The sequence below is a fragment of the Alternaria ventricosa genome, assembly GCF_023758065.1.
Source record: "Alternaria ventricosa strain BMP 2768 chromosome Unknown scaffold_6, whole genome shotgun sequence".
Lineage (NCBI taxonomy): Eukaryota > Fungi > Ascomycota > Dothideomycetes > Pleosporales > Pleosporaceae > Alternaria > Alternaria ventricosa.
In genome coordinates, this window is record NW_026055686.1 from 1 (window position 1) to 27,729 (window position 27,729).

The following is a 27,729-nucleotide window of genomic DNA, read 5'->3' on the forward strand; positions in this document are numbered from 1 at the left end:
CCCTAACCCTAACCCTAACCCTAACCCTAACCCTAACCCTAACCCTAACCCTAACCCTAACCCTAACCCTAACCCTAACCCAGCGGTTACGGGTCTACGGGTTTTTTTACTAAGTCCACTTCGAAAATTCTTCTTTCGGATATATCTCGGGACCCAGACTAGCTATGACTAAGCGAGGCACACCGTTGAAATCGCAACACTTTTCTCTACAATATAGCTATTTACAATTTCTTCTCTTACTTACAAATACTAAGTGCAGCGCTGTTCTCTTGTCTTGCTACTTTGTTTGCGCAATATCTCGCTTATCTTACGCGCTAGAGCTAAGCAAGGCGCAGCGTTAAATTCGCGCTATAATTCTAATTAAAATAGTGTAGCTAGAATCTTTCTGTAGTAGCTGTGCAGCTGCAGTTATATAAGAAATACTAAAACTAACCCTCTAACTTTACGCCTATATAACTCTTTATTCTAACTAGCTATAGATAATCTAAGAGTAGATTTAGAATCGCATAGTAATTCTATACAAAATAGCCTCTTTAGAATGTCTAGTATTACATTAGATAGCTACTAGTAGCAGCTTAGAGCTAGGCCCTTAGTTCTACTCTTTGTTTCTTATTAGTTCTTATTAGTACTACTAAAAATCGCTTAGAGCTAGTAGCTCTAAGCACGTCTTCTAGGGTAGAGTCTATAGGTTTTTTTACTAAGTCTACTTTAAAAATTCTTCTTTTAGATATATCTTAGGACCTAGACTAGCTATAACTAAGCGAGGCACACTATTAAAATTGCAACACTTTTCTCTATAATATAGCTATTTACAATTTCTTCTCTTACTTACAAATACTAAGTGTAGCGCTATTCTCTTGTCTTACTACTTTGTTTACGTAATATCTTACTTATCTTACGCGCTAGAGCTAAGTAAAGCGCAGCGTTAGATTCGCGCTATAATTCTAATTAAAATAGTGTAGCTAGAATCTTTCTATAGTAGCTGTGTAGCTGTAGTTATATAAGAAATACTAAAACTAACCCTCTAACTTTGCGCCTATATAACTCTTTATCCTAACTAGCTATAGATAATCTAAGAGTAGATTTAGAATTGCACAGCAATTCTGCATAAAATAGCCTCTTTAGAATATCTAATATTACATTAGATAGCTGCTAGCAGCAGCTTAGAGCTAGACTCTTAGTTCTACTCTTTGTTTCTTATTAGTTCTTATTAGTACTACTAAAAATCGCTTAGGGCTAGTAGCTCTAAGCACGTCCTCTAGGGTAGGTAAAAGCTATAGCTCTAGAAGCTATAATAGAGTTATAGAGTATTCTAGTATTATACGTAATATTACTTTATACGTAATAGAGTTAACTCTAATAGAAAGCTACTTTGTAATCTACTTGCAGAGTTATAATTACGTAACTCTAGTGCGAGATATACGTTAGAATCGCGATGCAATAAACAATAGATTACTATATATACGCACTTGCCGGACTACCTGCTTAACAGAGCGGACACTTTAACCCTGTTCTACCCATCATCTTCGCTACCTCTCCGCCACCTTCGTGACCAGCGCTCTCCTTCTCCAAACAACCCCGATGCCACAAGTGCCGACAAGCAAACAACACGAGACTCTCTCCTCTCTCGCCCTCCTCCTCCCCATCATCCAGCACATCCGCTTGACTCGGCCTCTTCCCCTTACCCTTCGCACTCCCTTCCGCCTCATCACCTACCGCCTCATCTCTCATCTTCTTCTTCTCCTCTTCCTTCTTCTCCCAAGCCTCCCACACACCCGGCCCAGCACCCGGCCCCCAAGCCCTCTTCTTGCATCCTTCGCACACCTGACCGCGGGGTCTCCACCCACGCTTCCGCAGCTCGGTGATTTCGTGGACGTGCTCGAAGGATTCCTTGTCAAGGAATCGGTTTGCGAGGCTGAGGATGGTTTCTTCGAAGGTGTAGGCGGCGAAGATTTCGGAGAGGACGGAGCGGAGGTCGGAGAGCGAGGGCGAGTAGGTGTGTGTTGCGCGCGTGAGGAAGCAGCGGAGGATGCGGAGGAAGGATGGGTTGGATTGCGCGCGGGATTGCGTGGGGCGCAGGGGCGGGCGGGATGTTGTGTCTGCAGGCGCGTGAGATTGGGCGGCCTTTCGCGCAGGTGGGATGGTGGTCGATGTGAGGAGGGCGGAGAAGGTCAGTTGGATCGAGGAGCGGAGAGTGGATACGATGCGAGCGGTGTCCACGGTATCGGTTGGGTCAATGCCCGTTGATGTGATGGAGGCATCGTGATCAGCAACGGCGCTGGATGTGTCTCTGATGAGTCGTACGGACGTGTCGACAAGCTCAAGCCATAACAGTTCGTCTGGCGCGAGATCTCCTTCACGAACTTCCCCGTATGCTGACTTCCGCCTGTCGATAGTTGACTCTGGTCTCGGCTCTTTGGATCGGGTTTGTCCTTGACATAACCATATGCCAACCTTCATGTACTTTTGGATGTCTTCGAGGAGATCGTGGACTGCTTCCTCGGTGTTGGCCACATCTGGCGTCTCTGATGCGGCTCCGATAAGGCCTATTAAGGCAGTCTGAAGCGTACCAAGATGCTTCACTAGTCGATCCATGGCTCCTTGGACGAGGCCGTCGCGAGCCATCAAGATGACAGCACCGTCAATGACGCCGCTCTTTTCTAGCGCGGGCAAGACGGGATCCAATCGGAGGTCGCTGGACTTCAATGAGCCGACAAATTCTGCGACATGCGCGCTGTTGTAAGTACACATGAGCTGCACATAGTTCTCGATAAATCCAGAAGGCAAGTTCTCATCGATGGGCGTGACACTGCCGGTCGCGACTTGCTCTGGTTCAATCAGAGCCTGTAGATAGCGGTACTGCGCATCGCTTCCGGCTTCGATAGCGTCGAGAACTGGCTCGAGCAGGTCGGGCGCATATTGCTTCAATGTCACCGCAGTTTGCGACGCGTCGATCGCAGCCAAGTCTGCAGCGCGACCCACGATGACTAGCCTGACCTCGTTCAGCTGCTTCTTCAAAACACCTTTGCTTGGCCGGAAGATGTCGGCGATACAACCAAAGACAGCCTCGTCGTCCTCTTCATCGTCAAGGTAAGTTTCGAGCAGCTTAGCGTATTGGTGTGCGCCCCGATACACGGACTTGAGCACACGATGAAAGCCAGCCTTCTCGAACAGCGGTACGAGACTCTGTGGACTGGGAGGGTGGTAGATGGAGAGAAGATACTCGACTGAGAGCTGGCAGTCTTCTTTGATCGTATCCGTAGGATAGTTGCAGAGACCAATGAGTACCTGATGTAGCGATGTCCCTGGAAGCATGATGTGTTGCGGATACTTCGGCAGATTCCGCGCAACGAACATGTAGAAGTAGATGATATCCTCCGGGTCGAAGTTGTCGGTGTTCATTATCCCGAAAAGGTAGTTGATGATGGACTGGCGAGTGGGAGTGAGAGCGGACCCTTTGTGCGTGCCGTTGAGCTGGGCCCCATTTGACGCATCTTGCTCACTGTTCAAGAAGCTATCTTCAAAGGCCTCATTGAGCATGCTCATGAAGCTCGAAGCGTCAAAGTCCAAGACGAGCTGCAGATACGGAAACGGAGGCTCTGGGCTGCCGTCAGATTGAGTCAGGATGACTTCGCCTGAGCCAGGTGGCCATTCCAGGTTCTTACCCGAGAACAGGAATCGATACATGTCCTTTTTGGCACTATACGCTTGGTCATCATCCATGAACGCGCCGCCAGGGTACACTCGCCCAGTGAAGGTGTACGCTAGATAGGGAAAGATCTTCTTGGCGGCAGTGAGATAGATGTTCTCCGTCTCATCTACGTCAAAGTCTACGAGCTTGATAAGTTCAAGGATGTTGGTGAGTGGCGTGATGTAGTCGCCAATAGCCCTTGTCCACACATAGATCAACGCGTCATACAACACGTATTGTTGACAGAGCATGGTCACTTGGTTGAGGTCCATCGTATCAGTGCTGAGCCGGCAGATCATCTCTTCGAGCTGAGTGGAGCGATTGGCTGAGGCGTAGAATGTGATAAGGTCCTTCAGGACGTTCGGTGGCACTGATGTGATCTCGTCGTCTTGTATGTAGGGCTCGAGGGTCTCGAAAAAAGCCTTCTCTGCTGACGCTTCTTCGTAGGTATCGTAAACGTCTTCGAACAGGAAGTCGTATTCCTCCATGCATAGCAAACCTGTGAAGACCACCTCAGCAAGCTCTTTCGCTCGACGCTCCTGCGAATCGCGATCGAGGTCGTCCTGTCTTGAGAAGGAATACTTCAATGAGGCTGTAATCATCTCGAGCAGCTTTGGCTGTACAAGCGCATGGCGTGCTTTGTCATCGTCAGGCAGTCCGACAGTGAGCTTGTCCGCATCCCCGAGGTAGTACGAAGTCGCGAGACCGATAGCGGCAATATAGTCGCCATCTTCCATCAATGCCAGCAGGCGGTCAGCCCAGTTTGAGAGAGTGCCGATGGAGCAGTCGTTGAAACCTAAGAGGAACAGCCGACCCTTGTACGCCCGGAAACTCATGTAGAAGGCATCTGCCACAACACCATGTAGCGACGCATCTTCTTCATTAAGCTGCTCAACGACCGGCTTGAGCTGTCGTGAGAAAAGGTCCGAGTGGTAGATGTGCTTCTGCAGCAAATCGAATGAGTCTGTCACGCGGAGGGTATTGTCTTCCAAGATCATGAGGCGCTGACTGATGGTAAGCACGCTGAGAACTGATCGACTCAGCCACTGAACAGCAACAATAGCTTCTTCCGCCTTCCAGCGACTCCGAGGTCTGAAGCGAAGCTCAACAGGCTTTTCTCTTTCGGACGGGGGTGGCAGGATGGAGTCGACCTCCAGTATGGTCAGGACGTTAGACCAACAGTACACGAGTTTGGTTTTGGATATCGCGTTATCGGAACCATCGGAGGAACTCTTCAGCTTGACAGCCGGGAACCAAGCCAAACACCCACTCAGCGCGCTGTGCGCTTCCACATCCTTGGGCCGGGGCGCTTTGTGCTGGGTCTGAGCAACCGGGGTAGTCGAGACAATGACTAACAGATAGGGTGTTAGCAATGCGGTCAGACCCATGTTGTCGGTTGGCTGCTCAACGTTGCCTAATGGCAGGGGTGCGAAGGCCAGCACAGAACTTGGTTTCCGAGGTTTCTCCAGTGACTTTGCCGACAATGGATATCGCCCCAAGATCCGCGTCGTCTTGACCGTCCGCGCGATTGCCCCTAGCCCACGTGTCGCGAGATGGGAGAAGGCCATGCCTGCGTCATCTGCGGAGACGAGCGCTGTGCGCCGGGTGCCGAGGAAACCCAGATGCAGAATGGCTACGCCCGAAACATGGCCATCTGACTTGTTGTCCTCCAGAGACGCCCTTTCCAGAGGCGGGATGTGCAAGAATGGCTTGGCCGGCTTCGCCAACTCCCATGTGAAGATGTGACCTGTCGCATGCCCCCCTGCAATGGCCGAGTGATCAGCAGCGATGGCTAGCGAAGTGATGGCACCGCATTCGACAGCCTTGGTACCCGGTCCAATAATGGACTTGAGAACCTGCTGGTAGTCGAAGATGAGAATGAAGCCTTTCGACGTTCCGATCGCCAGCGAGACGGTTACATGTAGGCATGTGGGCCGGCCGAAGTTGCGCTTGCCAATCTCCGAGAAGACTTGTCCATTGATCTTCTTCAGCTTTGTCCACCGCACGACCTCCCACGGCGCCTGAGGTGTCTCGGATCCGTCATCAGACAATTGTTGGAAGACGAGATTGCTCGATACAGAGGATTGTCGCGAGTGCGGCGATAGGAAGGCAGGTGACTGGCCGCGCGGCGTTGGTCCAGGTGATGGAGATAGGCGGGAGGAGAAGCGGCGTTCGAACGGCTGCAGCGATGTCGGTCGGTGAGGGCGAAGCGAGTTGTGCGACACGGGCACGCTGCTCGTTGGTGAGGATATACCGGAACCCTGTCTTGGTCAGATGATTCCATGTTGATCTGCCATGCTGCATACCTGAACCGAAGGAGTGTCGTCGGGTATGTCCGTCGAGGTAGGGCTACCCGCCACCTCGATAGTCGGTCGTATGGACAGCACCGATGCTGAATCATGCGTCTGTTCCTGGGGGCTTCTCCGCCGTGTCCTGGCAAACGTCAGGCCCTCGATGCCGTTGTCTACCGACTGCACATCTTCGCTGTCCTCTTCGTCCGCGCTTCTCCGCTCGGTCGCGCTTTCCTCAGAACCATCTTCTTGTGTCTCGAAAGCGCCCACCGCGCCTTCCCTGGCGTCTATCTCGTCTCCATGGTCGTTGTGAGCGCTCGAGTGGCTCTCTTCCGAATCTGAGCTCATCAGGCTCGTTCTGCGCAGGGCATTGCTTCAGGCGCACATCTGGTAGCTGCGGGTAATTGCGCGGTGTCTGGTATCTGGTCTTGGGGATGTTGGAGTTCGTGGGTGTAATCGACTCGGCGCGGGGGTTTCGGTGATGGTATGCGGTACGGGTCGGTGCTGCCTACGCGAAGGGGAGTTAGGCGTGCGTCCGGGCGGATAGCGCGGCAACCGAGGGCGTATGCGACGGAAGTCAAGATCGGTTGGAGGGTGAAAGGCGCCCACGAGGGTTGGCATGGGCTGGCAAGGATGGCGCGTCTCCGGAGCTCATGGCGCAGTTCGCAGATCGCCGCATGTGCCGCGCCGTTGGTGAAGGCCCAAGCTCCCGCAGAACGTCACTCGACGCGCAGCCAGGTACACTTTCCATTCACACCTCACACAACCCACGATGCCTTCAATAGGACCCACCATGCCGCCGCACCTCTCCAAGCGCAGTCGCGACGACGACGATGATCGCGCATCGAGTCCAGAGTCTGGCGACAAGCGCAGAAGGGTTATCGGCCCAGCACCTCCACCTTCCGCATCCTCACCTCCGCGCACGGCTGGGCCTTCACTACCACCAGACGCCAGATCACGGTCGAGCAGTGTGGACAGCGACGTAGGCCCTGCACCTCCACCAGCCTCGAAGCCTGCGCGCGTGGTCGGGCCTGCTCCACCGCCAGCGCCTCTCGACGAGCGGCCGCCCAATCCCCCAGACAGCGACTCCGACAGCAGCGACGATGACTTTGGGCCCGCGCCACCACCAGCTGGGGGAGCATCTTCAGGCTTCGACAAAGCCATGGGTAAATCGGCATTCGACACGGAACCGCAATTCAGCGACGCCCCGAAGAAGGCACAACGCGACGAATGGATGACGCTGCCCCCGACGCAGGACGACCTCGCCGCTAGAATGGATCCCACGAAGATGCGCGCACGGAAGTTCAATACAGGCAAGGGCGCAGCAGGCACTGGAGGCATGAGCAGCGCATGGACCGAGACACCAGAGCAAAAGCTCAAGCGGTTGCAAGACGAGGCCTTGGGCATAACCGCTCCCACCAACTCTGCGCCTGCCACTTCGGAGTCAAAGCGGAACAAAGAGGAGGAGAGGAGGGCACGCAAGATGCGAGAGAAGATTGATGCCGCACGCGGTAAGAGTCTGGTCGAGCAACATCAGGACAAGGGCACGGGCAAGGAAAAGGAGGACGATCCCAGCAAGCGCGCCTTCGACTACGAGAAGGACATGGCTGTGAGCGGCTCGCTCAACCATAAGCAGAAGCGCGAAATGCTTAGCAAGTCAAAGGGTTTTGGCGATCGCTTCTCGAGCGGCAACTTCCTGTAGCCGCGAGACGTAGACGTTAGCATGATACAATTGGACCAAGTGTGGCTTCCGTTCCTGTCAAAGGAGTAGTGTGACGGGGGCACTTTCCATACCCAGAATGCACCACCACCTACCGATTGGGCGAGGATATTTAGGCGCTACCAGCTGATTGGCTCCATATACGCGGATGACGGAACTTGTCGCCGGCCTGATTCGACCGCGGCACGCCTTGACTCACATCATGCCTAACGGCACCCTATGTTACCAAATCATGCCACATGCGCAATAGATTCGAGATAGTGCAGATGAATCATTATGACCCAGAGTAAGTGTGGCTCTGCGTGTCAAGAGCTACTACGCTGACCATGAACCGGTGCATCGTAGCAAAGTATATATTGAGCGACATTCGAATGCATAAAGTATAGAATTCGATCTACAACATGGCTTACAAGACTCCCGAGTTCGAGAAGCTTGTACTAGAGACGATAAATGAACTTCACGTCCCCGGTCTTTCGCTCGCAGTTGTACAAGGCGATGACATCCACTCCAAGGTATCTAGGTGTCTTCACAAGAACGACCGCGGAGCACTCACATCCCTTAGGCGTATGGCTATTCGGAACTACCCGACACCCCAGCGACTACAGACACCCTGTTCGACCTCGCAAGCACTTCCAAGTGTACCACTGCGGCGGCCGTGGCTGTTCTCGTAGACGATGAGAAGTACCCAGACGTACAATGGACAACACCCGTGTCAAAGTTACTTCCCGCCGACTTCGTTCTTCCCGACCCATATCTCATGGAGCAAGTCACCATCGAAGATATTCTGAGTCACCGGAGTGGCATTGCAACTCACGACGAGTCCTACCTCAGCGCGCGCGCCAAACACCCTGACAATGCGAAGTCCTTGACGCGCAATCTGCGCAATCTCGAATTCGTCAAACCACTTCGTACCGAGCACATCTACTGCAACATCATGTTCAGTGTCGCTGTGCATCTCATCGAAACTGTGACTGGTATGTCCTACACCGACTTCATCAGGACAAAGCTCTGGAATCCACTCGGCATGACCAATACATTCCACGACGTACCCGACATTAAAGCCCACAGCGACACCGATCGACGCGCAAGGCCATACTACTGGAATAGTGAAACCGAGTCTTACGTCGCACTCCCTCACTACCCTCCCGCCCCAGAAGGCCACGGCGCCGGCTGCATATTCAGCAGCGCAGGCGACTACGCGAAATACATCCGCGCGCTCATCAAACGCGACCCCGTCCTATCCGAAGACAGCCACAAAGCACTCGCAACACCCCGCAGCTTAGATCTCCTCGGCGACGAGAAATGGGCCATACCCTACAAGAGCGACGAGCTCTACACCCTCGGTCTATCTCGCACGAGCTATCGGGGACACACGGTCATCGGCCACTATGGGTCAGTGCCTGGCTTCAAAGCCATGGTCTGCTTCCTCCCCAAGTTCGACTGGGGCCTCGTCATCTTCGGGAACTCGGATACTGCTACGTACGTCAACGATATTCTGAAGTTCACATTGCTCGACAATGTTCTCGGCGTGCGCGGCGAGGATCGCGTCGATTGGAGCGCGTTCTTCAAGAACTTCCAGGCGATGGACGACGCTGAAGAGGCGGAGAAGCCGGAGTGGACGAATGTAGAAGACGCGCTACCGCTTGACGTTCCTCTTGACGCGATAGTCGGCAGCTACCACAACGTTGGGTACAAAGGCTCGGTAATCGAGATGAAGGACGGCAGGCTTATTGCGGACTGCACCGATCGATGCTTTCCATACATGCTCACGTTCGCACACCTCAGCGGTAACACATTCGCGGTGGAGATGCACGGCGTGTGGGAGGGGAAGTTGTACAGTACTGTCCGAGGCGAGATCCGAATAGAGGCTGGAAAGGTTGTCGCGGTCGGTGTGGGCCTCGAGAACGACATGAAGGGCGGTCTTATCTGGTTCGATCGTGTGACGTAGCATATGGGCGACATGGTCACACGCGCGACCTCATTACTATGCTATAGCTATGCTTAGCAACTACATACCATTATACAACGGCATACAGCACTATACTGAGGATTCGCAAAAGACAATTTTGATCGGAATCTACCGCTGCATCCTGCTTGTATGTTCGCAAGTTGTATTGTGAAGGCTACCCACTATTATCATGTTGCTGACTTCCACGTTCCCCAGGGCTCGCTGGCGCGCTACTTAACTACCCCTCCTTGTGCGACCCGGATCTCGCAACCTGTTGGCTGTCATCCGTAGAAGGCTGAATCACACGCGGGTGGCCTTGAATCTCACGTCAGACATGCCGTATGTGCGCGATCGACCCCCTCCATGCTCTCGTACTTCATTGCGGCTTCGGAACAACTAACAACTGCTATGGCGAACGACCGTGCTCTCGCACTCAAGACGCAGATTGGCAACGCAGCACTCGACAAGCAGCATTTGAGACCGATATTCACATCCTTGAACGGGGATAACTCATGGCTTCTTTCTTTCCCACGTCCACACGAAGAGCGGACTACCAGCGGGAAAGCATTCTATCACATCGTACACGACCCTTGGTTCAACGGCCCTGTCAATCTATTAGGGATATGGCTAGCAAGCTTCAGCCTATCGTCTCCACCCGCCGTCACCAACGGCAGCGATGTAGAAGGCATTGTGCGCGACGTCGAAGCTGCAGCTACAGACGCCGGGTTCCTTCCCACCACAACCTCCGTCACTCAAGATGCTTCACTGGTTGATGCGATCTTCATACGCTTCCAGTACGACGATCATCTGCACAAGCCGACGATGCTGACTTTCGCGTCAAGCATACCCGTGTTCGCGACAACGGAAGCGAGCGCAATCATTCGCGGCTGGAACCACTTTGACAACATTATCACCACCCGAGACCTGGAGCCGGGTATCTTCGACGGCGACTGGACATCGCTGCATCCAGGTAGCCCGCTACCCACCTGGCTCACGGTCTTCCGAGCCCGTGGTCACCATGAGCTCAACTTCGCGAGCACAATCATTTACACGCCTTCACCAGACATACACGAAGCGGTATTATACTCCCCGCACGGGATGCGCACCTCCCAGGAGTCTCTACAGACTCTTTTGCATAGGTCAACGCCAGATTTCAACGTGCTTGCCCTCCTTCACGGACTCAAAGAGAGTTGGACGTTCAACTGGCAGACCACGTTCGGCGTTGCAACCGGGTTAGAGTTGCAAAGGCAGACGGACTCAAAGTACTGGATTGTTACACACAACTCGCCGCTACTATACCGAGGGCTGTTGTGGGTAATCGTTACGGATATCTCCCGGACGTTGGAATGGGCGCTGGGCAAAGCGAAGGCACTGGGTTCGGAAGAGGAGAAGGTGAATGTAGTTAACGTAGAGAACGGAGAATCCTTCATACTCAAGTAGCTACTCGAACGCGCTATCCAGATCTCGCTTATACCCTACGCGACGTCATATGGTGAGAAGTGAAGGTGAAGCAGCATGCGAGCGTTTGTATCAATAGGCACCCGCGCTTTGTCCGCTTTTTCGACTTTTGCTTGCACGACACCTCTCCTACTACCTACTCTACGATCTTTATCTTATCTACTCATCCTACTATCTTCGCAATGGCACTCGATCCCGCCACGCTTAGGCGTTATACCGGATGGTATAAAAACGACAAGACATCGGCGGAGCGCGTCGCGATCACACTGGACGGCGCCACTATGAAGCTCCTCCGATTCGATACGATTACTGGCGCGATTAAGACCAGTTCCACTCTGTCCTTGGACGCATCGACAATGCGCATAGGCGGCGATGCGGATATACGAACGCTTTGGCGTGTAGATCGCGAGTGCGCTTCGATCAGTTTCGCGATGCGCGGTGAAGAAGTTGGGAGCTTCTCCATCAAGGGGACTTCCTACTCCCGCTATGAGCCTGATAGGAAGAGTGCGCTTCTGGATCTGCCTGCTGAGCTTCGACAAGGAGTGTGGAGATACGTTCTCGATACGCCCGGTAGCTTGGTCATTTCGTCGCCAAAAGACGAAAAGGTCGTTATCCAAGACGTTGCTGGCGAGCGCACGCCGTACAATCGCATAGCCGAGATCCACAAGGGCTTCAGCGATGAAGCCAAATTTCTCGAGCTCTCTCTGAAACATCTTCTCGCCAAACCTAGAGAGGGTATGTATCTCGTCAACGTTCTCAAGCTCAGCGACTCGTGTCTCGACCGCAAGCTCCGCAAGGTCACATACCAGACCAATTGGGGTCCTGACTTCCCACCTCGTCGAGAGGTCCTCCATGGCCTACTCATGTACGCGATGAAGAACGAGCACGTCAAGATAAATATCGAGCTCAACAATTGGTACCTCAAGGAGGCGGGAGCCTACATCATTCGGGACAAGTTCGTTAGATTCGGCATCGGTCTGCGAAGAGCGATTCGAAGTATCAACGTAGGTACTTTCGAAGAGTCTGCCTGGATTGTAAGCAAGTGGAGGGGGGATAAGAAGATAGAGGAGTTGAATGCTCCTAACGTATCGTTCTGGCCCGCGCAAGAGGAGTTGACGGACAAGGAGTGGAACAAGGTGAAGAGGGCAATCGGTATCAAGAGCTTCAAGGGTATCATGTTAGGGTGCGGTGTAAGAGGGCCGCAGGACTTGGATGTCGTTGTTGAGCTGCTCAAGAGCTACTACCTCAAAGGTACATAGCGACCAAGGACGACTTCGTCTTGTAGCGGCCTGGCTTGGTTCCCTCGTATAGTTGAAATATCTCGTAGACGTTGTCTTCGTCATCTCGCTTCTTGTGACAATGGCCGACATACCACGTTAGATTCCCGAGTACGTAACCGTAGAATCGATTCCAAAGTTCACCGGGTAGCTTGAGCTGTGGCGACATGCGCTAATTGCGAGCAGCACCATGCATCTTGAGTATCCATTCTAGATTGCATCTTTATAGGCTGTTGCACTTACATTGCCTGCTTCTAGGGCGAGCTATTAGTAAGAACGAGTATCATCAGCGGGGTCGTAGATTGTCCGTGGGTAGAGAGTGGGAGAGTAGCTGAAGTGACGACTACGACAGGATGATTGTAAGCGTGAGATCTAAGTGAGACTACGACGTGAGAACAAACCGACAACTACAGGACGTGGTACTTTAACTTTGATCTTGCCCCCTTCACCTCAAAAGATAAGCATAGTCGGAGTCGTCCCAGAGGTGTGTCGTCGCGAACGATACCGCTGCTCTATACATCTACAACTCAACCTCGCAATGTAGTCCACAAGCATACCTAGAGGCCAATAACATTTCCATCAACATGTGTCTGAACCTAGCTCAAGAAGAGCCATCGCTTCGCGCGATGACTGACAAGCGCCATGTACCATCAACCACAGCCGTGTCCGACAAGTACATGCACATCCATACTCACGCAAAGATTCGGTCGCCCAAACATCCTCTCGACTTCGGGACGTAGCTGTGCGATGGCCATAGTTTTGGCGCGCCGAACAGCCACGTCATCTGGCTTATTCCAACTGACCGCGAACTTGCTTACATTGAGGATGAGATGAATGCGTTCAAGGCCCGGTAGGAGAGCATACAATTCATCCACGCCATCTACCATGCGCATATCTTTTACAGGCCCGCGCATGCGCATAACGCGACGCTCTCTATGCGGGTGTCCTCGAGTCCACCATACCGGAAACCTCGTCTCAAGGACATCGTTCGTGATCTCGCCGCAATGACCTTCATTCAATCGAAGAGAGCGTATCGCAGATCTTGCGGGTTCCGGCAGTTGATGCAACCACCACACTAAAGCATCGATCGAAGTGCCTCCGTAATAGCCCGCCTCGAATGTGTTCAGCGCGTAGGGGAGTAACCATGTATCTGAGTGTATCTGACGGCAGACCTGGGGTAGAGCAGACCCGAAAGCCCGAACTATCGGATCACCACACATGACACATTCGCAATTATCGTGATACCGTCCGACTTTCCGCCAAGCATAGTCTTTGTGGCATGTGATGTGCCAAGTGACACCGCTATCTAGGACATGTTCGTAGATCCGATTTCTGAGCTCTCCAGGAAGTCTAAGCAGAGGAGAGTTGGATTGGTTCATTGCGCCGCTGACAGATGTTAGTCGCTAAGACTTCGGACGAGTACGCGTAGAGTGCGAGACTTACATTGCCATTTGCTCGGGTTGAGCCTCACGCAGTACCACCATGTTTCCGGTGATGGTATGTACGATGGATCTGGGAGGGAAGGAGTCCTGTTGGGAATCGACGCATAGAAATAGTATCACAAACCACAGGCAATTCACGAAGTTGATGTATCAGGCTATGGATCCAACAATGTCGTTTCGAAGTTCGCACAACGCAACCTGCAAGTGGTTTTGGCCTTCACGGGCCCGGTGCTGTGTTCTGGCATGTGAGCATGGCTGCGCGGATGTGACATTGCGTTTTAGCGCGAGCGTTGTGGACCGACAGCCTGGTCGTCGGATTGTAGCGCCTATCTGTTCTCATCTCCGTGCTCCGCGTCCGTCGATGTCGTCTCCAGGTACCCAGGTAGATGTGATAGTCCACAGGAGATGCATTGGTGTGCTCGCCGTTCAGGTGGTGAAGGTTCGTAAGACATTAGCCGATCGGACAACGCCCGGGGCTGGCGAGCCTCGGTCCTAAACCCGATCGGGTGCAAGGGTCCAGAGTGGGTCATCGTCAAAGCCGTACACCCGTATCGCCGAGGTATGCTCGCAAAATCTACTTCAGATTGTACACAACAGCTTTCGGCCTCAACATGATTACCGCGCCTCTGCCCGATCACCCCAATGGAAGCTTAACCAACACCCGAGGGGCCATTCCTCTCAATGAAGCGTTTGAGCGTCTCCGCTGGTCGGTCTTCGAAGACGTCTCCAACATTCTCGTTCTCGATGAACCAAACACTCAGAAGCCTGGTCTATCGCCCTTTGAAGGCCATGCGATCGCATTGGAACCAGCTTCCGAGATCCCTCTGACCAAGATAGCCTTCAGCATCGACGAGCTCAACCAATTCGCAGCTCTTGAAACAGGCTTCAGCGATGACGAGTTCGACGAGCCTGGGTTTGAGGAAAATCGTCGCTATCAGCGACCAGAGCCCTTACTTGTTACCAGAGCAGATAGCGGTACTGTTACAGTTGCAGACGTCGTTCAGCAATTATCGGTCTACTTCTCCACTCACAAGGAAGACATTCTTATGGCAAAAGCCTATACGAACGGGGACACGAGCGACCACGGGGCGGACGACCATCAAGCTGCCACTAATACACTGGGCAAAAATCGGGGTTCATCTCCCGGCACGAAAGTTTTCTTCGATGGATTCTTTGGTATCATAGAGCCCAGTATGGACTCTGTTCCTGTACTATTGTGGGCCGAGGGAGAGGGTACCTCGTATCCATTAGATGACAGACTCCGACAATAGAAAATTTGGGACTTAAGCTCACAGGTTGGTCTGGACTTACAGTCAACATTGTTCTCTCGTGTCCTGCATCTTGTAGCAATATCACACTTAGCCGCAGACCGCGTACTTCCAGATCCTTGCACGCAGCCTTTGTGTGAGCCTCAGGAGCAGTTGCGTAGTGTTAATGCGGTAGGAACTGACTCAAATTACATCGCGAACGCCACGGATAGAAAGACTGGGTCAGATGATGTTGTAGACGCGTATAGTTGCGTTGGCACTGGAGCGCGAAGATAACTCACTACCTGATCTGGAAAGATGCCTTTCTCTAGACACCGCTATGATCTTCGGATGTCACGCTGACCTCGCTGCACACGACGATCGTATTCTTTCCATCTGCTTCAACATTGTCGCGCTGCATGCGATGCATGGCCACATCATCTCCTTTGATCATGTCTTCCTCACTCTCATTGTCAAGCGTCAGGCCCCGGAAAGTGTGGCGCGCCCGGTGCGGCGTCCTTCGGCTAGCCCGTTTTCCACCTGGCCCGGATCCGCCCCCAATTGTTTGGAAGTCACTGCCTGGAGGCTCTTGCCCTTTTGCGTTGCTGGAGCCGATCGTACTGGGTAGGAAAGGCGTTAGCCAGTTCTTGAGCAATGGGAAGATCATGGGGAGGTTCGTCGTGAATATAGCGATGAAGGTCTCGCGAGTACCCCAAGAGGCGGTGAGCTCAGCACTGTTCAGAGGGTCCTAGAGATCGGTTAGTCTCCAAGCCCATTTCACAGCGATCGTGCCACTGTGTCTTACCGTGATCAGATAGATGCTCTTCAATATCGCACACACAATAACGAGCATGCCAGCGCCAAGTACGAGCATGGCGGCAATCTTCTTGTATGTCCTCAATCTCGACTTCCATAACATGGGAATTGGTATAAGTAGCAGATACACGTCGGTGGATACGTTAAAGACAAATGTGACCCAGATGAGACGCTTCGATATCGCCGCTTGACACGAGTTTCCGGGATCGGGATTGATCTGCCAGTAATGCCAGAATGGTCGACAGGAGAGGTATATGGTGAACATGATGATCACGAAACTGGTGATGATAGATGCGAAAGCGATGTAAATGCGGGTCGTGTACATCCCAAGACCAGCCTGGGATTCATGTCAGTCAAAGCTTCCAGGGCTACTGCGATAGATATACACACCGTGAGACGAAGGTAAAAGGCTGCTACACATAGCTTGAGAGACCAAAGTAAGCACGCAGAGGTGGTCCAGCCAGCTACCTGGATCTTAGATCCGATGACTCTGAAGCCCAGTTAGCTAAGTGTGCGCCGTGGGCCACTCTTGTGTTCATTGCGCGCCAGGAGTTGCCTTTGTGTATACCTCAATCTATACTCGGGGTCGTCTTGCCTCAGCGCAGCACGCTCTTTCGGCGTCATGCCATCATTTGCGAGACCATGTACGTGCACTCCCAGGCTGTACCCGAGGCTACATTGGGCGGTGTAGATCAGCTGGTAAAGGTATTGTTAGCGGAACGAAAATGTAGGCCAGAGTATTCGTTGCTACTCACGATCGCTATCCATACTAGGTAGTCATCCACTTGCAGCTCGCGGGGACCCACGGCGGTGATCCTGGCGTATGTTCGCAGACACGTGAAGGAGACAGCGAGTGCATAGAGGGTCCACAGCTCCACAATGCCCATGGCGTATTCTGCAACAATGGTGTTGAATGATCGATTCAAGTCTGATCCATCACTTTTGAACTCTGGGTCGGTCAATGTAATCACAAATCCAGAACAAAACGGATGGAACTGGATCTGTATCCGAGACGTTCATGGCGTAGCCTAACTCGATAGAATGTCAGCCAACAGATACCCCGTGTAATCACATCACATCGGCCCGAAGTCACATTGGCACCCAATCTGAGTGCGCCATCCGATACTTTGCAAAGAGAGGAAGGCACAAAGCGGCGCAGTTCTTGGCTCGCCAGCTATAGATCAGGATCACGCCGAATACGAGCAATGCTGTGTTTTCTGGCTTGCTATGTCGCACGTGAATGTTCGCATGGCACAGGAGATCAGTGTCTTCGATGGTCACGTTCGTGATTCATCCCAGGCAAAAGGCGCGCAATGATGGCCGCATTGCGCATTCGGCATTCGGCAATGTCGTTGGCAAGACAGGAATTGGCATACATGCCTTCGAAAAGTCCGTAAAATACGAGGGTGCAAGTTTTCCAGCAAGGAAGAATATGGGTGAAAACGCACCTCGACTAGCGCATAGGAAGTGGCTGTTGGCGTCTGGGCGGGCCAGGGCAACGGTGCGGCTCGCGGCATCTTGTCCGAGCCCCGAGCCAATCGCGGTGATGCCTGAGACCCACAAACCTCGATAACGTGCAAGCGCACAAGTCGCAGCGAAGACGAGATCATCGTAGGATCAGATTAGCACCGATTGTGTGACCGAGCTAAATCCTTCGATGCATGTTATCCCGCCTTCACGTCGTCTGGACCCTGACGATAGGCATGCTGCATGGCGGCCCGGAGGTCTTCCTCATGGAGCATGATGCTTTTAGCCGACAGGGCAGATGTGTTCTCTTATTTGAGATGCTTTGAAGCCACATTCCAGGATCTTGGTAACTCACGGCCGTGTCTTGCATCCTGCTTGACATCTCCCCACCGGCATCATGTTTGCAAGAGTTCTGGCACCGTTGGCTGTCGCAAGCTCGTTCCTTACCTGTGTCGTTCCGACTGTCTCGGCAACTCCTACTTCGCCATTCGACCTCTTCTCTAGGACCCCTGCAGCAGGTATCGACGTGGAGTCATTGGCACCGTATCTTTCTGCCACCGCAAAGATTTACCTCCCCGATACGAAGGAGTTTGCTACTTACACTACCCGATGGTCCAATCTACAGGCTCCTACGCCGAGCATTGTAATCGCGCCGGGTATGGAGAAGGACGTCCAGAAGATTGTAAGTTCACATCTAGGCGGTAGGGCGTTCTGTTTCAGACATGTAACAACAGCTGACACGTTCACCGCAGGTCAAGTTTGCGAGTGATCACAACATCCCGTTCCTTACCTACAATGGCCACCATGGAACGCTTACGACGTTGGGCAAGATGGAATATGGTATAGAGATCTATTTACCGCAGTTGAACTCAATCTCCATTGCCAAAGACGGAAAGTCAGCAACAATCGGTGGTGGAGCCAACGTGAAGAATCTCACAGATACTTTGTGGGCTGCCGGGAAGCAGACTGGTAAGCTTCCCAATGTCGCAATAGACATGGCCTGCTCTAACACCACTTAGTCACCGGCTGCTGCGAATGCGTCAGCTACTTGGGACCAGCCCTTGGTGGCGGTCACGGATGGTTCCAAGGCCACTACGGTCTGATCACCGACCAGTTCCTTTCCATGAACATCGTGCTCGCAAACGGAGACTTGAAGACGATTGACAGCAAGTCAGACTTGTGGTGGGGGATGCAAGGGGCTGGCCACAACTTCGGCGTCGTCACATCCGTTACCACAAAGGTCTACGACATCGAGCACTACGACTGGGCGATCGAGACGATTGTCTTCAGTGGTGACAAAGTCGAGCAGGTCTACGAGGCGGCCAACAAGTATATTCTTCAAGGTGGGAAGCAATCCGCGGATATACATGACTGGACGTACTGGCAGAATGATGCAAGATACGATACCGAGGGGGTAAGATATGAGCGTTTCCGATTGTAGTACAGTCGCTAACATATGCCCAGCCGGTGATCATCATCTACATTGTCCAAGAGGGTGTTACCACTGTCGATCCCAAGTACACCGCGCCCTTCCACAACATTGGTCCTCTCGCCGCCACACCCCAGTCCGGTACCTACAAAGACCTTGCGAAGTGGACCGGCATCGCGCTCGAATCGCCTCCATGCCAGGATTTCGGCTTCAACAACCCTCGCTTTCCAATATACATCAAGTCCTACAATATCACCGCGCAGCGCAAAGCCTGGGATCTCTATTCTTCCGCCATCGCCGGAGCCGACAACCCCTACTTTAACTCCATCTTTATGTTTGAGGACTACGCTAGTGGTGCTGTGCGCGACCGCAGCAATGATGCTAGTGCATTTGGCTTTCGCGACGCGCACACCCTCGCTGCACCTCTGATCATATACAACTCCACTGGGAAGGCGCAAGACGACGCCGTCAAGAAGCTCGGCACGCAGCTTCGTGACATCATCCGTGAGGGTACAGGGTCTAGTGAGCTACATACCTACGTGAACTATGCTTACGGTAATGAGGGGCCAAAGGCGTGGTATGGGCACGAGGACTGGAGGCAGAAGAAGCTGAAAGCGCTCAAAAAGAAGTATGATCCCAAGGGGAAGCTCAGCTTCTACGCGCCTATTGCGTAGGCGTTCATGATCTGAATGTTGAAAAAGTAATTAAAGTACATCACAAAGCCTATACTCGTCTCGATTTGACTGTGATGTTGAGGTGTGCCCGCAGTGTACATGAACTTGTAGGTCTGGGGAAAAGGGTATGATACAATACCCTGGATACCGCACGCTATTCTACAGCTATGTAAAGGCCATGAACGAAAAACCTTGCCGCTGACGTTCTTCTTCTGGTGTATACGGCTGAGCGATTACCACTCGTACCTTCTCCTCGGTAGATTGGCTTTTGGTCCCATCGCCTAGCTGCGTATAACAACGGTAGTCTCTTTCTGGACAGACTCCGAAATGTCTATCCAGTTTCCTAAGACCAGGAAAGTCTTGGAAGCCGATCATCCCTCTTGGTAAAAGCAGTAACATCGTTGGGCGTGGGTGCGAAGGATTTGGACGATCGGCAGAAGAGGCAAACAGGGTGATAGTCGTGATGGCCCAGCGACATTCCCTCGGAAAGTTGGTGAGCCAATTGCGAAGATCATCTTTTGTCTCACATCGAAAGTCACTGAGTGACCATGGTAAGAGACGGGCTTCGTTATATATTTGTCGACAGACACGAAGCAGAGCTCGGTGATCGTTGCGCTCAGCTTTCGGAGTTTTGCAGGTCAATTTACGACGCGTATCGATATGCCATGTATTGCCACCCAGAGTAAAGTCGTAGATCCTGTTACGAATCTCTCCGGGGAGCCTCAGTAAGGGTGATATAGTGCGGTTGCGTTCGGTACTGCATACTTGTTAGCTAGTTAGAATTGTTTGTAGGTATGGGGAACGCACATTGCTTGTAGTTGGGCCATGTCGGAGTGATGAAATCTCGGTTGAGGTTCTTGTCGACGGTGTGTAGAGAAGTGACCGCGTGGTCTCGAGGCCCAAGTCAGAAGACTGATATACAACAGCAGTGCTAGGGCTGATCTCTAGTGACCACTGGTGAAAAGCCTCACAGAGCCAGCGTTGTAGTACCATTCCATTCACACTGTGCAACAAACATGGGCTTTCACCATCCGGTTCCTTGCTCATCGGTCCCAATCGGACATGTCAACGTGACTCGATGAACGAAGCTGGCCCCACGGCTCCAGGTTGCTATATCTGCTCAGCTATAATTTCAATGGCTTTCCAATGCATGCCTTTGCCGTATTCAAGGGCGTCACAACGATATGAGAACGTCGCGACCACCGACACGCTTTCGGTGGAGGGTTGTGTTGGGGCGACACAAACGCAGGCAGTAGACACTGGACACTTCATTGCCGTAGCGTTGGTACTTGAGGCAATCAGATCACATACCAAGAGACTAGGCGCATCTGTCTTGGCTTTACATCAAAAACACCCTTCTGGCGACCCTTATAATGGGGCTCATAAGTCTCTTCATCAGACCTGACGTGGGTTCGCCAGTCAAGAACCAATCGTACACCATTACCCAGGCTTCATTGCCGCCAGTATGGAGGACATCTCCATGACAGGGTATAATTCGCTCGATCTGCCATTCCGCCACGTTCTTCGCATCGCGTCGCATCAGGGTGTAATCAACGGTCGCAATGTGGTATACGAGGCGCTTCGCCCATATCGATCGAGGATGTGCACGCTTTGCAAATTCGCGGGACAGTGGACCGTGGTGCGATGAGCTGGGATGATATTGCTGACAGAAGGTCAGCTTTTGATGTCGCGTACGCGCCCGGTAATTGCGTGGCATACCTCTGTGCATGGCAAGTTCATCATCAAGTCAGACTGTATCAATGTCTTCGTCGGCTTGTGATACCAAGCTACACAGTATGTGATGAAACCCTCGAACAGCACGGTCTCGATATCCCGCGCAAAATCGAACTGGTCTTCCGGACTTGTCCGCCAGTCTTCGTAAATGTAGTCCCACTCCACGTCTTTCCTCTTGTTATCCAGACCTGGGACGCCGATCGTCTTTGCTTTCGGCCACGCATCGATATAGTCCTTCGCATACATGTGATGCCCAAGATCACACGCTACAAGATCAACGCCTCCAAGTTCATTCAGCTTGTCGCGCACCGCTTGTTCGAGCTGGATGGGGTTGAGAAGAAGGATTCGGTTGTCGTGCAATCGGATGGCCGTGGCACGATTGCCTACAGCGACGAACTTGCGGTAGCCGAATGGCGCGAAGCGGTTGAACGGCGTCGAGAAGGTCGTGATGGCGGGCGTGACATCGCGAATGGTGAGCTCAGCGGAAGACATACTCGCGTCCGGGATTGTCTTAGCGATATCGATGAATATGGCGTAGGTTCGCTTGATTGTCGCTTCGAGGAGTCGGGCGCGTGGTATGCTACGAAGTCCATGATGTCGTCATGACGCTGCCCGGGTGGGCGCTATCACTAGGGAATGAGGAATACGTTTCGCAAGACGCCTACAATAAAGCTGCATCGTAGTGGCGATACGGCGCGATGTGGGTAGCATTGTGCCTAGATACATTACCTTATCTACGTTTTACTTACTGTGGCTGTAGTTGTTTAGACGTAGTGGCGCCTAGTTAAGAGGAACTCTAGAGAATAAATTAACACTTATTTAATAGTGTTTTAATTAACTAACTATACTATACTAATATTCTTTTACTTATTTCTAGCGTAATATACGCTATTTACTTATTTCTACTTATAACTTAGATATACTAACGTAGTACTCTAGCTATTTAAGCTTTATTTTCTTCTCTAAATAGCTTCTTTATAAAGTCTATATTTCTTTTACTTATAATTTCTTTTATACTTTATTTTTATTAGAATTTAGTAAAAGCATTAATCTAATACTTAATAACTTTCTCTAATATACTTTTTTTATTATTACTTTAGTAGAAGTAGAGAACTTATAGAAAAATATGCTAGCTAGTATATAAAATAATACTAGCTTTCTTAATATTGACTTATACTATAACTATATTATTAGTATTTATTCTTTATTTAATATTAGTAATATTTTTCTTAAACGCTAAGACTAAGTTACTACTAATATTATAGCTATAGAGTTTTTTAATTTTATACTATAGCTATAAAGAGAGTAACTTATTATTAAGAAAGAGAGTAGAAGTAAGTAATAGATTAGAGTTATTAAGAATTTAATCTAAAAAGAGAGTTTTATAGCTATTAAAGCGTATAGATATTTATTTAGTTAGTAATATATAGTAGTAGTAGAGATAAAAATAGAGAAGTACTTACTAATATAGTAGATAAAGTAGGTATTAGAAAGTAGAAAGATACCTTTAGAGAACTTTTATTTATTACGCCTAGTATACGCACTTAAGTATTTTAGTACTAACTTTTTATAAAGGTCTTAATAAACGTTTATAAATAAGTGTTACGTTAATAGATTATAGTACTAAGGTTCTTTAGTAAAAAATTAAAAATATTAAAATATTAGCTAGAGGCTTAGCGCGCTAAGCTCTATATTATTTAACTTACTTAATTATAAGTAGGCTGTAGAGGCCCTGCACCTTATAATTATCTCTATATCTATATACTGTTGCTTGCAACACCTAACTTAATAAATTCAAAATACGTAGTTGTTTAGACGCAGTAATTTGACTCTAGACGTAACAAGGTAATGCTGTAGAGGCGGATAAGTTCATCAGGGACTAGATGCTAGTCTTGTCCTGGCCAAAGACCATGAGCCTATACCTGATCACCTTCGCGTGTCACCAGATAACGGGAACGTGGTGACCATGAGCTGCGATCCGGACTGTCAACTCTAGCTTGGGCTTTGGTGCTCGCGAGCGTCACGAAGCAATCAGACGCATTGGCGCCTTCTCGATGCAGCATTGGAAACATGCAACTCATCCGCTGCTAGCTTGCGAGTGCACATGACATGTCGCGACAGGATTTCGTGGTGTCGAGGAATGGATAGTCGTGACGCGCGCGTACGGAGGGTTGGCGCGCGCGCGGCATCGGCGGCGCTTCCAGCCCGGGCCGACACCCGACCGATGGCTGCACTTCTCCGACTTCAACAACATCACACAGTATTGCATGAGCACTGGATGCTGCCATCAGCGTTGTGCGCTCGCTAGTAGCATTCAAGTCGGCTGAACCCGAAAGTCGCGTTCTAATTATGCTTCTGCACGCAAATGATTGTACCTACGTAACCACTACTTCCACGTGATTGACGCAGCTGCCGCGCTTACTTAATCGCCTTCACCTTCACCACACTGCTAGTAACTCCGGCTTCTGCCTGGATCGCCTTGGCGTGTGGTCAAAGCTTCATGCGTCTATCTACTGCTTCACCTCTCTCTCTCCATCTTCCTCCAACACCAGACCGCGCCGGGGCAACACTCAACAGCGCTCCACGCTCAACATGCGCGTCTTCGCTGTCAATCTTCTATTGTCCACCATCGGAAACGAGATCGCGGTAAGTCCCTCTCCCTTCCACAGTTAGTATTAACACATCAGGCACTTCGCTTGCGACTTCCCCAATCGCCTCTCCATCTTTTCAGACATCATCGACACCAGGGAATGAGTCAGGTCGGCTGAACCCCAGCATCGTGGCTCGCCCTGGTGGCATCCGACCGCGTCCAGCGTGAAGTGGTGCAGTGTGCGGGAAAGTCAAGTGGCCGGCTCCACTTCACTTACACTTCGCATGAGCAGGAGAATGCACGTGTATCGAGCGTGCAGGACCCTAGCCGACGACATTATGAGAGCGGCTGGTCCGACGATAATGCACCGTCGATGAGACTGGCACCCTGAGCCAGTAACCAATCGCGGTTTACTGTAAACTCGACGAGCTGGACTCGTCGCGTGGATGACAATTCGACAATACGCCCCGGCGCGTCACGTCTTACCGGGTCAGTCAGGTAAGCAGGATCAAACAGTGTCTCTCTTTGCTCTGTCCTGCTGGGTGTTGCGACCTCGCGGGTACGTGTTCGCCCAAGGTCACTCCCCGTCCAGATCCTCATTAGTGTGTCATATGAGAAGATAACTTTTTTCATTGAGTCTTCACCATTTACCGGTGTTGCTTGAGGAAGAAAGCGAAGTTTCACGACGCATACGTAAGACAGACATAGAGCGTTGCAGCATACAGCCACTTACCGGCTTTCTGTAGGAATACCGATACAAGCTTGTAGTCTCTAAAATGATGTTTGTTGTTCGCATTCTTGAGCAACAAAGTCAGCGTATGTGGCATTCTTGCCTCGCCCATCGATCTGGATACGGGCTGACTCTGATGTCGTCTGCCAGCCATTGCACAGCATCGAAGCCGATACGACTACGATCAAGATCCGCTTGACTTGTTGGCGCTTCAAAGACGTACTTGCGAAAGACATGCTGCTCTTCGTCACGTACATCACTGATGGTCATTCACGAATGTCCATCAATCGCATTAACGAAGTGTATCGCGAATTCGCTGACGAAGCAACGAATTTCGAGCTTCGACACAACACCCTGGTATGTACGGATGTGGGAAAGTTCGTCAGGCTCATCGAGATGGGCAAGGAACGTCTCCGGCTCCGCCTCCGACAAGTTATCCTTAGGACAGAATGGGGTATGTCTCCGCTCGTCTTCCCGAAGACAAAGGATCTTCACAGCATATTGGCGTACGCCAAATCTAACCTGGCGGCGACAGTAGGTTCGCCTAGACTTTTAGAAGTTCAAGGACGTACTTGCAAGAGACATGCTGCTCTTCGTGGCGTATGGGAGGGGCATGAGGGACGCTTTTCGTGGTCCGTGATGTCGTGGCCAGGCGACTCTGGAATGCTGAGGCAATGGCAGGGTGTGTTGAAGGTATCTGGGTTGGATGCTGGTAGCGTCAAGCTCTTTCCAGGATGAGGATGTCTTCGACGAAGCTGCGTTCCGTTTCCAGATCTCCTTAGCCTTGAGGAAGACGACGGCATTCCGTCACGCATTGACCCCTTATCACCTGTATGCGCTAACAGCGGTCGAGATGCTCGTCAGGGACGTGAGAAGCTTGTATGAGGAAGGTGCGGGAGTGCATGTATTCGCGGAACCCTACGCCTTGTATTATCATAGATACGTAGCCCCGATATATTCCTCAAATCAGGCGTCATTCTCATGATCTCACTGCCATCATACATCGTCGACCATCCGCCACCTTCCACTCATCAACCCATTACTCTCCTCACAACTCTCATCCACCAACTTCCTACTCCCCTCCATGCCCACGACAGGCAGTCTTACCTCGAATTTTTTTCCCTTCGGCGGCGCTGCGCCTTCGATCGCATACGGGAAAGGCACGTACTCCGGAAGCAGATCCAATTGTTTCAGCGCCGTCGCATGATCCCAGCTGATGTGTTCATGATACAGTCGATCACCGCGCATAGCAACAACGCTGGTGAACGGAATGGCTAAGGGTTTTCCGGTGGGAGGGATACCAGGGAGTAGCCAGGGAACTTCTTTGGTGTGGGTAAGCGTGAAGATGAACTCGTCGATTACACGGTCGATGCCTACGGTTCGGGACACGAGTGCGAGGGCGGTGTCGGGTGGGTTGCTGAAAACGAAGTGGTGTGTGTAGAAAGCAGTGAGTCGCTCTTGGCCTACGCCTCCGCTGGTGGGTGGTCAGTATCTACCTGCAATGCGGATATTGGACGATGGTGGTGGAGGGATACGTACGTCATAGTCGGGATGTGGTTGACATATGGCTGGTCCACCATCGTAGCCATCGTCCTCTCCACATCCCTCTCGCCGAACTCGAACTTGGTGTGCTCTTCCCAGACAGCCTCCAGATCGAAGAAAGGGCCGCCGAGCAGCGGCTTTAGGAAGGTCAGACTCCTCGTATGCGCAATGCCCGCGCTTCGCTTGTGGTAGTGCTCGTCGCTTGGAAGTACCCATTCAGAATCTTTTGTCGCATCTTCGTACCGGTATGTCTTGATGATGTTCTCCGGGGATGGCACCGGTTTCTCCGGGTATGATTCTGGGACTAATGAACATGACTCGCGGCGGTGAGGGTCTGGTATCCCCGCGACGTGTATTAGTTGCGGTGGCAGTGCTGTCGAGCTTAGTGTGGAAAGGCTTTTGCCGCCGTAAGAGATGAGAGCCTTGATCGCGGGGTTCTGACAGGCAGCTTCTTCGAGATAGTAGGGAATCCTTGATAGATATGCTGGAGATGCTTGTTAGTATGCGGCTAGGGTAACCGTACGCGATGCGAGTGGGAGTCGACGCACATATCAGTCCGACACCGTTGCCGAAGTCGCATTGCTCACAACTCTTCAATACGTCCAGCGCTTTCTGGAGAGGAAATTCGCCGTCGACTTTGCCTGGAACCAGCAGCTGTTGAGTAGTCAGCATTGGCATGAAGCCGATACCTTCCTCGCCATTCATCACGCGATATGTTCCATAAGTCCATTCTCATGCTCACTTCACCAAGATATTCCAACATACCTGCACAACCGCAAACCCCTCCTCCGCCCACTTCTTCAACGGCGGCGGATCCAAGCACCCCTCTTTCGCTTCCCTCGCCGCATAATGATTCAACACAAGCACCAGACCCGGCCCCTTCCCTCGCCTTGACAGCGGCGCCTGAAGTGTGATATCCGATGTTACGATTTCAGGCTGCGGTGGTGGGGCCTGCGCCGACGATGACGATGGTGGGGTAACGGGTGCGCCACCCATGATTGTCGGGATTGCGATGATTACTTTTTCTGGTCAAGGAAAAGGGTGGATTGGTGAAGGGGTGATCTAATGGGTAAGGGAGGATACAATGCAATTGTTCCGAACAAAGGAAATGACGTTCCTGACACCTTCCTAACGCGTGCAGACGTGTAAGTGTGGGGTAAAAAAGGACGAACCGCTGCTCCCGCAGTCACTACATCCCATCAATCACCAGACAATACTGCGCTCATCAGCTATCTGGGCCCCTCGCATGCTAGCTTGCATCTGCGCGTGTCTTGATCCTGCACGACCACGTCCTCCCACATCTTCTCATGTAACACCGACTCGATATACAGTCGATCACTCCCGCAAGTAGAGTGCTCGTGTCGCACCAACCCCTCTGTAAGAGCTCGATTGAGCGATTCCGCGCATATCGCACGGCGTCACGAGATAGTGCTGTTACATCTCATAGCGTTGTTGACGCGTGCAGGTCGGACTTTTCTGGGTCATGTGCGAGATGCTTCATAGACGAAGTGATGCGATTGGGTTGATTGCAGCTGGAGTAGCGTGGTCCGTGGCATGTTCGTGGGTATCAAGGGGATTCGAGTGCGAAAGAGGGTTAGATTTGGGTTTTGCCGGAAGCGCATTGGAAGCTGTCACATCTATTTCCAGAGAGACGCAAGCAGGGCATACATGTC

At 51.6% G+C, this 27,729-nt stretch overlaps 10 protein-coding genes across 10 annotated transcripts; 6 read left to right on the plus strand and 4 right to left on the minus strand.

Moving 5' to 3' along the window:
* Positions 1–1,485: 1,485 nt before the first annotated feature.
* Positions 1,486–6,330, minus strand: J4E93_004075 (uncharacterized protein; the record flags this gene model as incomplete). Its single annotated transcript, XM_049342004.1, has 2 exons — positions 1,486–5,952; positions 5,998–6,330. The coding sequence occupies 2 exons, from the start codon at positions 6,328–6,330 to the stop codon at positions 1,486–1,488; spliced, it is 4,800 nt and encodes a 1,599-aa protein (XP_049200156.1).
* Positions 6,331–6,754: 424 nt separating this feature from the next.
* J4E93_004076 (uncharacterized protein) lies at positions 6,755–7,684 on the plus strand (the record flags this gene model as incomplete). The annotated part of the gene is made up of 1 exon (XM_049342005.1): positions 6,755–7,684. The coding sequence occupies one exon, from the start codon at positions 6,755–6,757 to the stop codon at positions 7,682–7,684; it is 930 nt and encodes a 309-aa protein (XP_049200157.1).
* A 419-nt stretch (positions 7,685–8,103) lies between these two features.
* On the plus strand, positions 8,104–9,650 carry J4E93_004077 (uncharacterized protein; the record flags this gene model as incomplete). The annotated part of the gene is made up of 2 exons (XM_049342006.1): positions 8,104–8,214; positions 8,265–9,650. 2 exons carry the CDS (start codon positions 8,104–8,106, stop codon positions 9,648–9,650), a joined length of 1,497 nt encoding a protein of 498 aa, XP_049200158.1.
* Positions 9,651–10,058: 408 nt separating this feature from the next.
* J4E93_004078 (uncharacterized protein) lies at positions 10,059–11,090 on the plus strand (the record flags this gene model as incomplete). The annotated part of the gene is made up of 1 exon (XM_049342007.1): positions 10,059–11,090. One exon carries the CDS (start codon positions 10,059–10,061, stop codon positions 11,088–11,090), a length of 1,032 nt encoding a protein of 343 aa, XP_049200159.1.
* Positions 11,091–11,290: 200 nt separating this feature from the next.
* Positions 11,291–12,367, plus strand: J4E93_004079 (uncharacterized protein; the record flags this gene model as incomplete). Its single annotated transcript, XM_049342008.1, has 1 exon — positions 11,291–12,367. The coding sequence occupies one exon, from the start codon at positions 11,291–11,293 to the stop codon at positions 12,365–12,367; it is 1,077 nt and encodes a 358-aa protein (XP_049200160.1).
* A 2,071-nt stretch (positions 12,368–14,438) lies between these two features.
* J4E93_004080 (uncharacterized protein) lies at positions 14,439–15,098 on the plus strand (the record flags this gene model as incomplete). The annotated part of the gene is made up of 1 exon (XM_049342009.1): positions 14,439–15,098. One exon carries the CDS (start codon positions 14,439–14,441, stop codon positions 15,096–15,098), a length of 660 nt encoding a protein of 219 aa, XP_049200161.1.
* A 304-nt stretch (positions 15,099–15,402) lies between these two features.
* J4E93_004081 (uncharacterized protein) lies at positions 15,403–16,155 on the minus strand (the record flags this gene model as incomplete). Its single annotated transcript, XM_049342010.1, has 2 exons — positions 15,403–15,822; positions 15,880–16,155. 2 exons carry the CDS (start codon positions 16,153–16,155, stop codon positions 15,403–15,405), a joined length of 696 nt encoding a protein of 231 aa, XP_049200162.1.
* Positions 16,156–17,754: 1,599 nt separating this feature from the next.
* J4E93_004082 (uncharacterized protein) lies at positions 17,755–19,460 on the plus strand (the record flags this gene model as incomplete). Its single annotated transcript, XM_049342011.1, has 4 exons — positions 17,755–18,039; positions 18,110–18,326; positions 18,377–18,771; positions 18,822–19,460. 4 exons carry the CDS (start codon positions 17,755–17,757, stop codon positions 19,458–19,460), a joined length of 1,536 nt encoding a protein of 511 aa, XP_049200163.1.
* A 1,339-nt stretch (positions 19,461–20,799) lies between these two features.
* J4E93_004083 (uncharacterized protein) lies at positions 20,800–21,686 on the minus strand (the record flags this gene model as incomplete). The annotated part of the gene is made up of 2 exons (XM_049342012.1): positions 20,800–21,123; positions 21,180–21,686. The coding sequence occupies 2 exons, from the start codon at positions 21,684–21,686 to the stop codon at positions 20,800–20,802; spliced, it is 831 nt and encodes a 276-aa protein (XP_049200164.1).
* A 3,824-nt stretch (positions 21,687–25,510) lies between these two features.
* Positions 25,511–27,052, minus strand: J4E93_004084 (uncharacterized protein; the record flags this gene model as incomplete). Its single annotated transcript, XM_049342013.1, has 4 exons — positions 25,511–25,988; positions 26,054–26,540; positions 26,605–26,710; positions 26,822–27,052. 4 exons carry the CDS (start codon positions 27,050–27,052, stop codon positions 25,511–25,513), a joined length of 1,302 nt encoding a protein of 433 aa, XP_049200165.1.
* Positions 27,053–27,729: the final 677 nt, after the last annotated feature.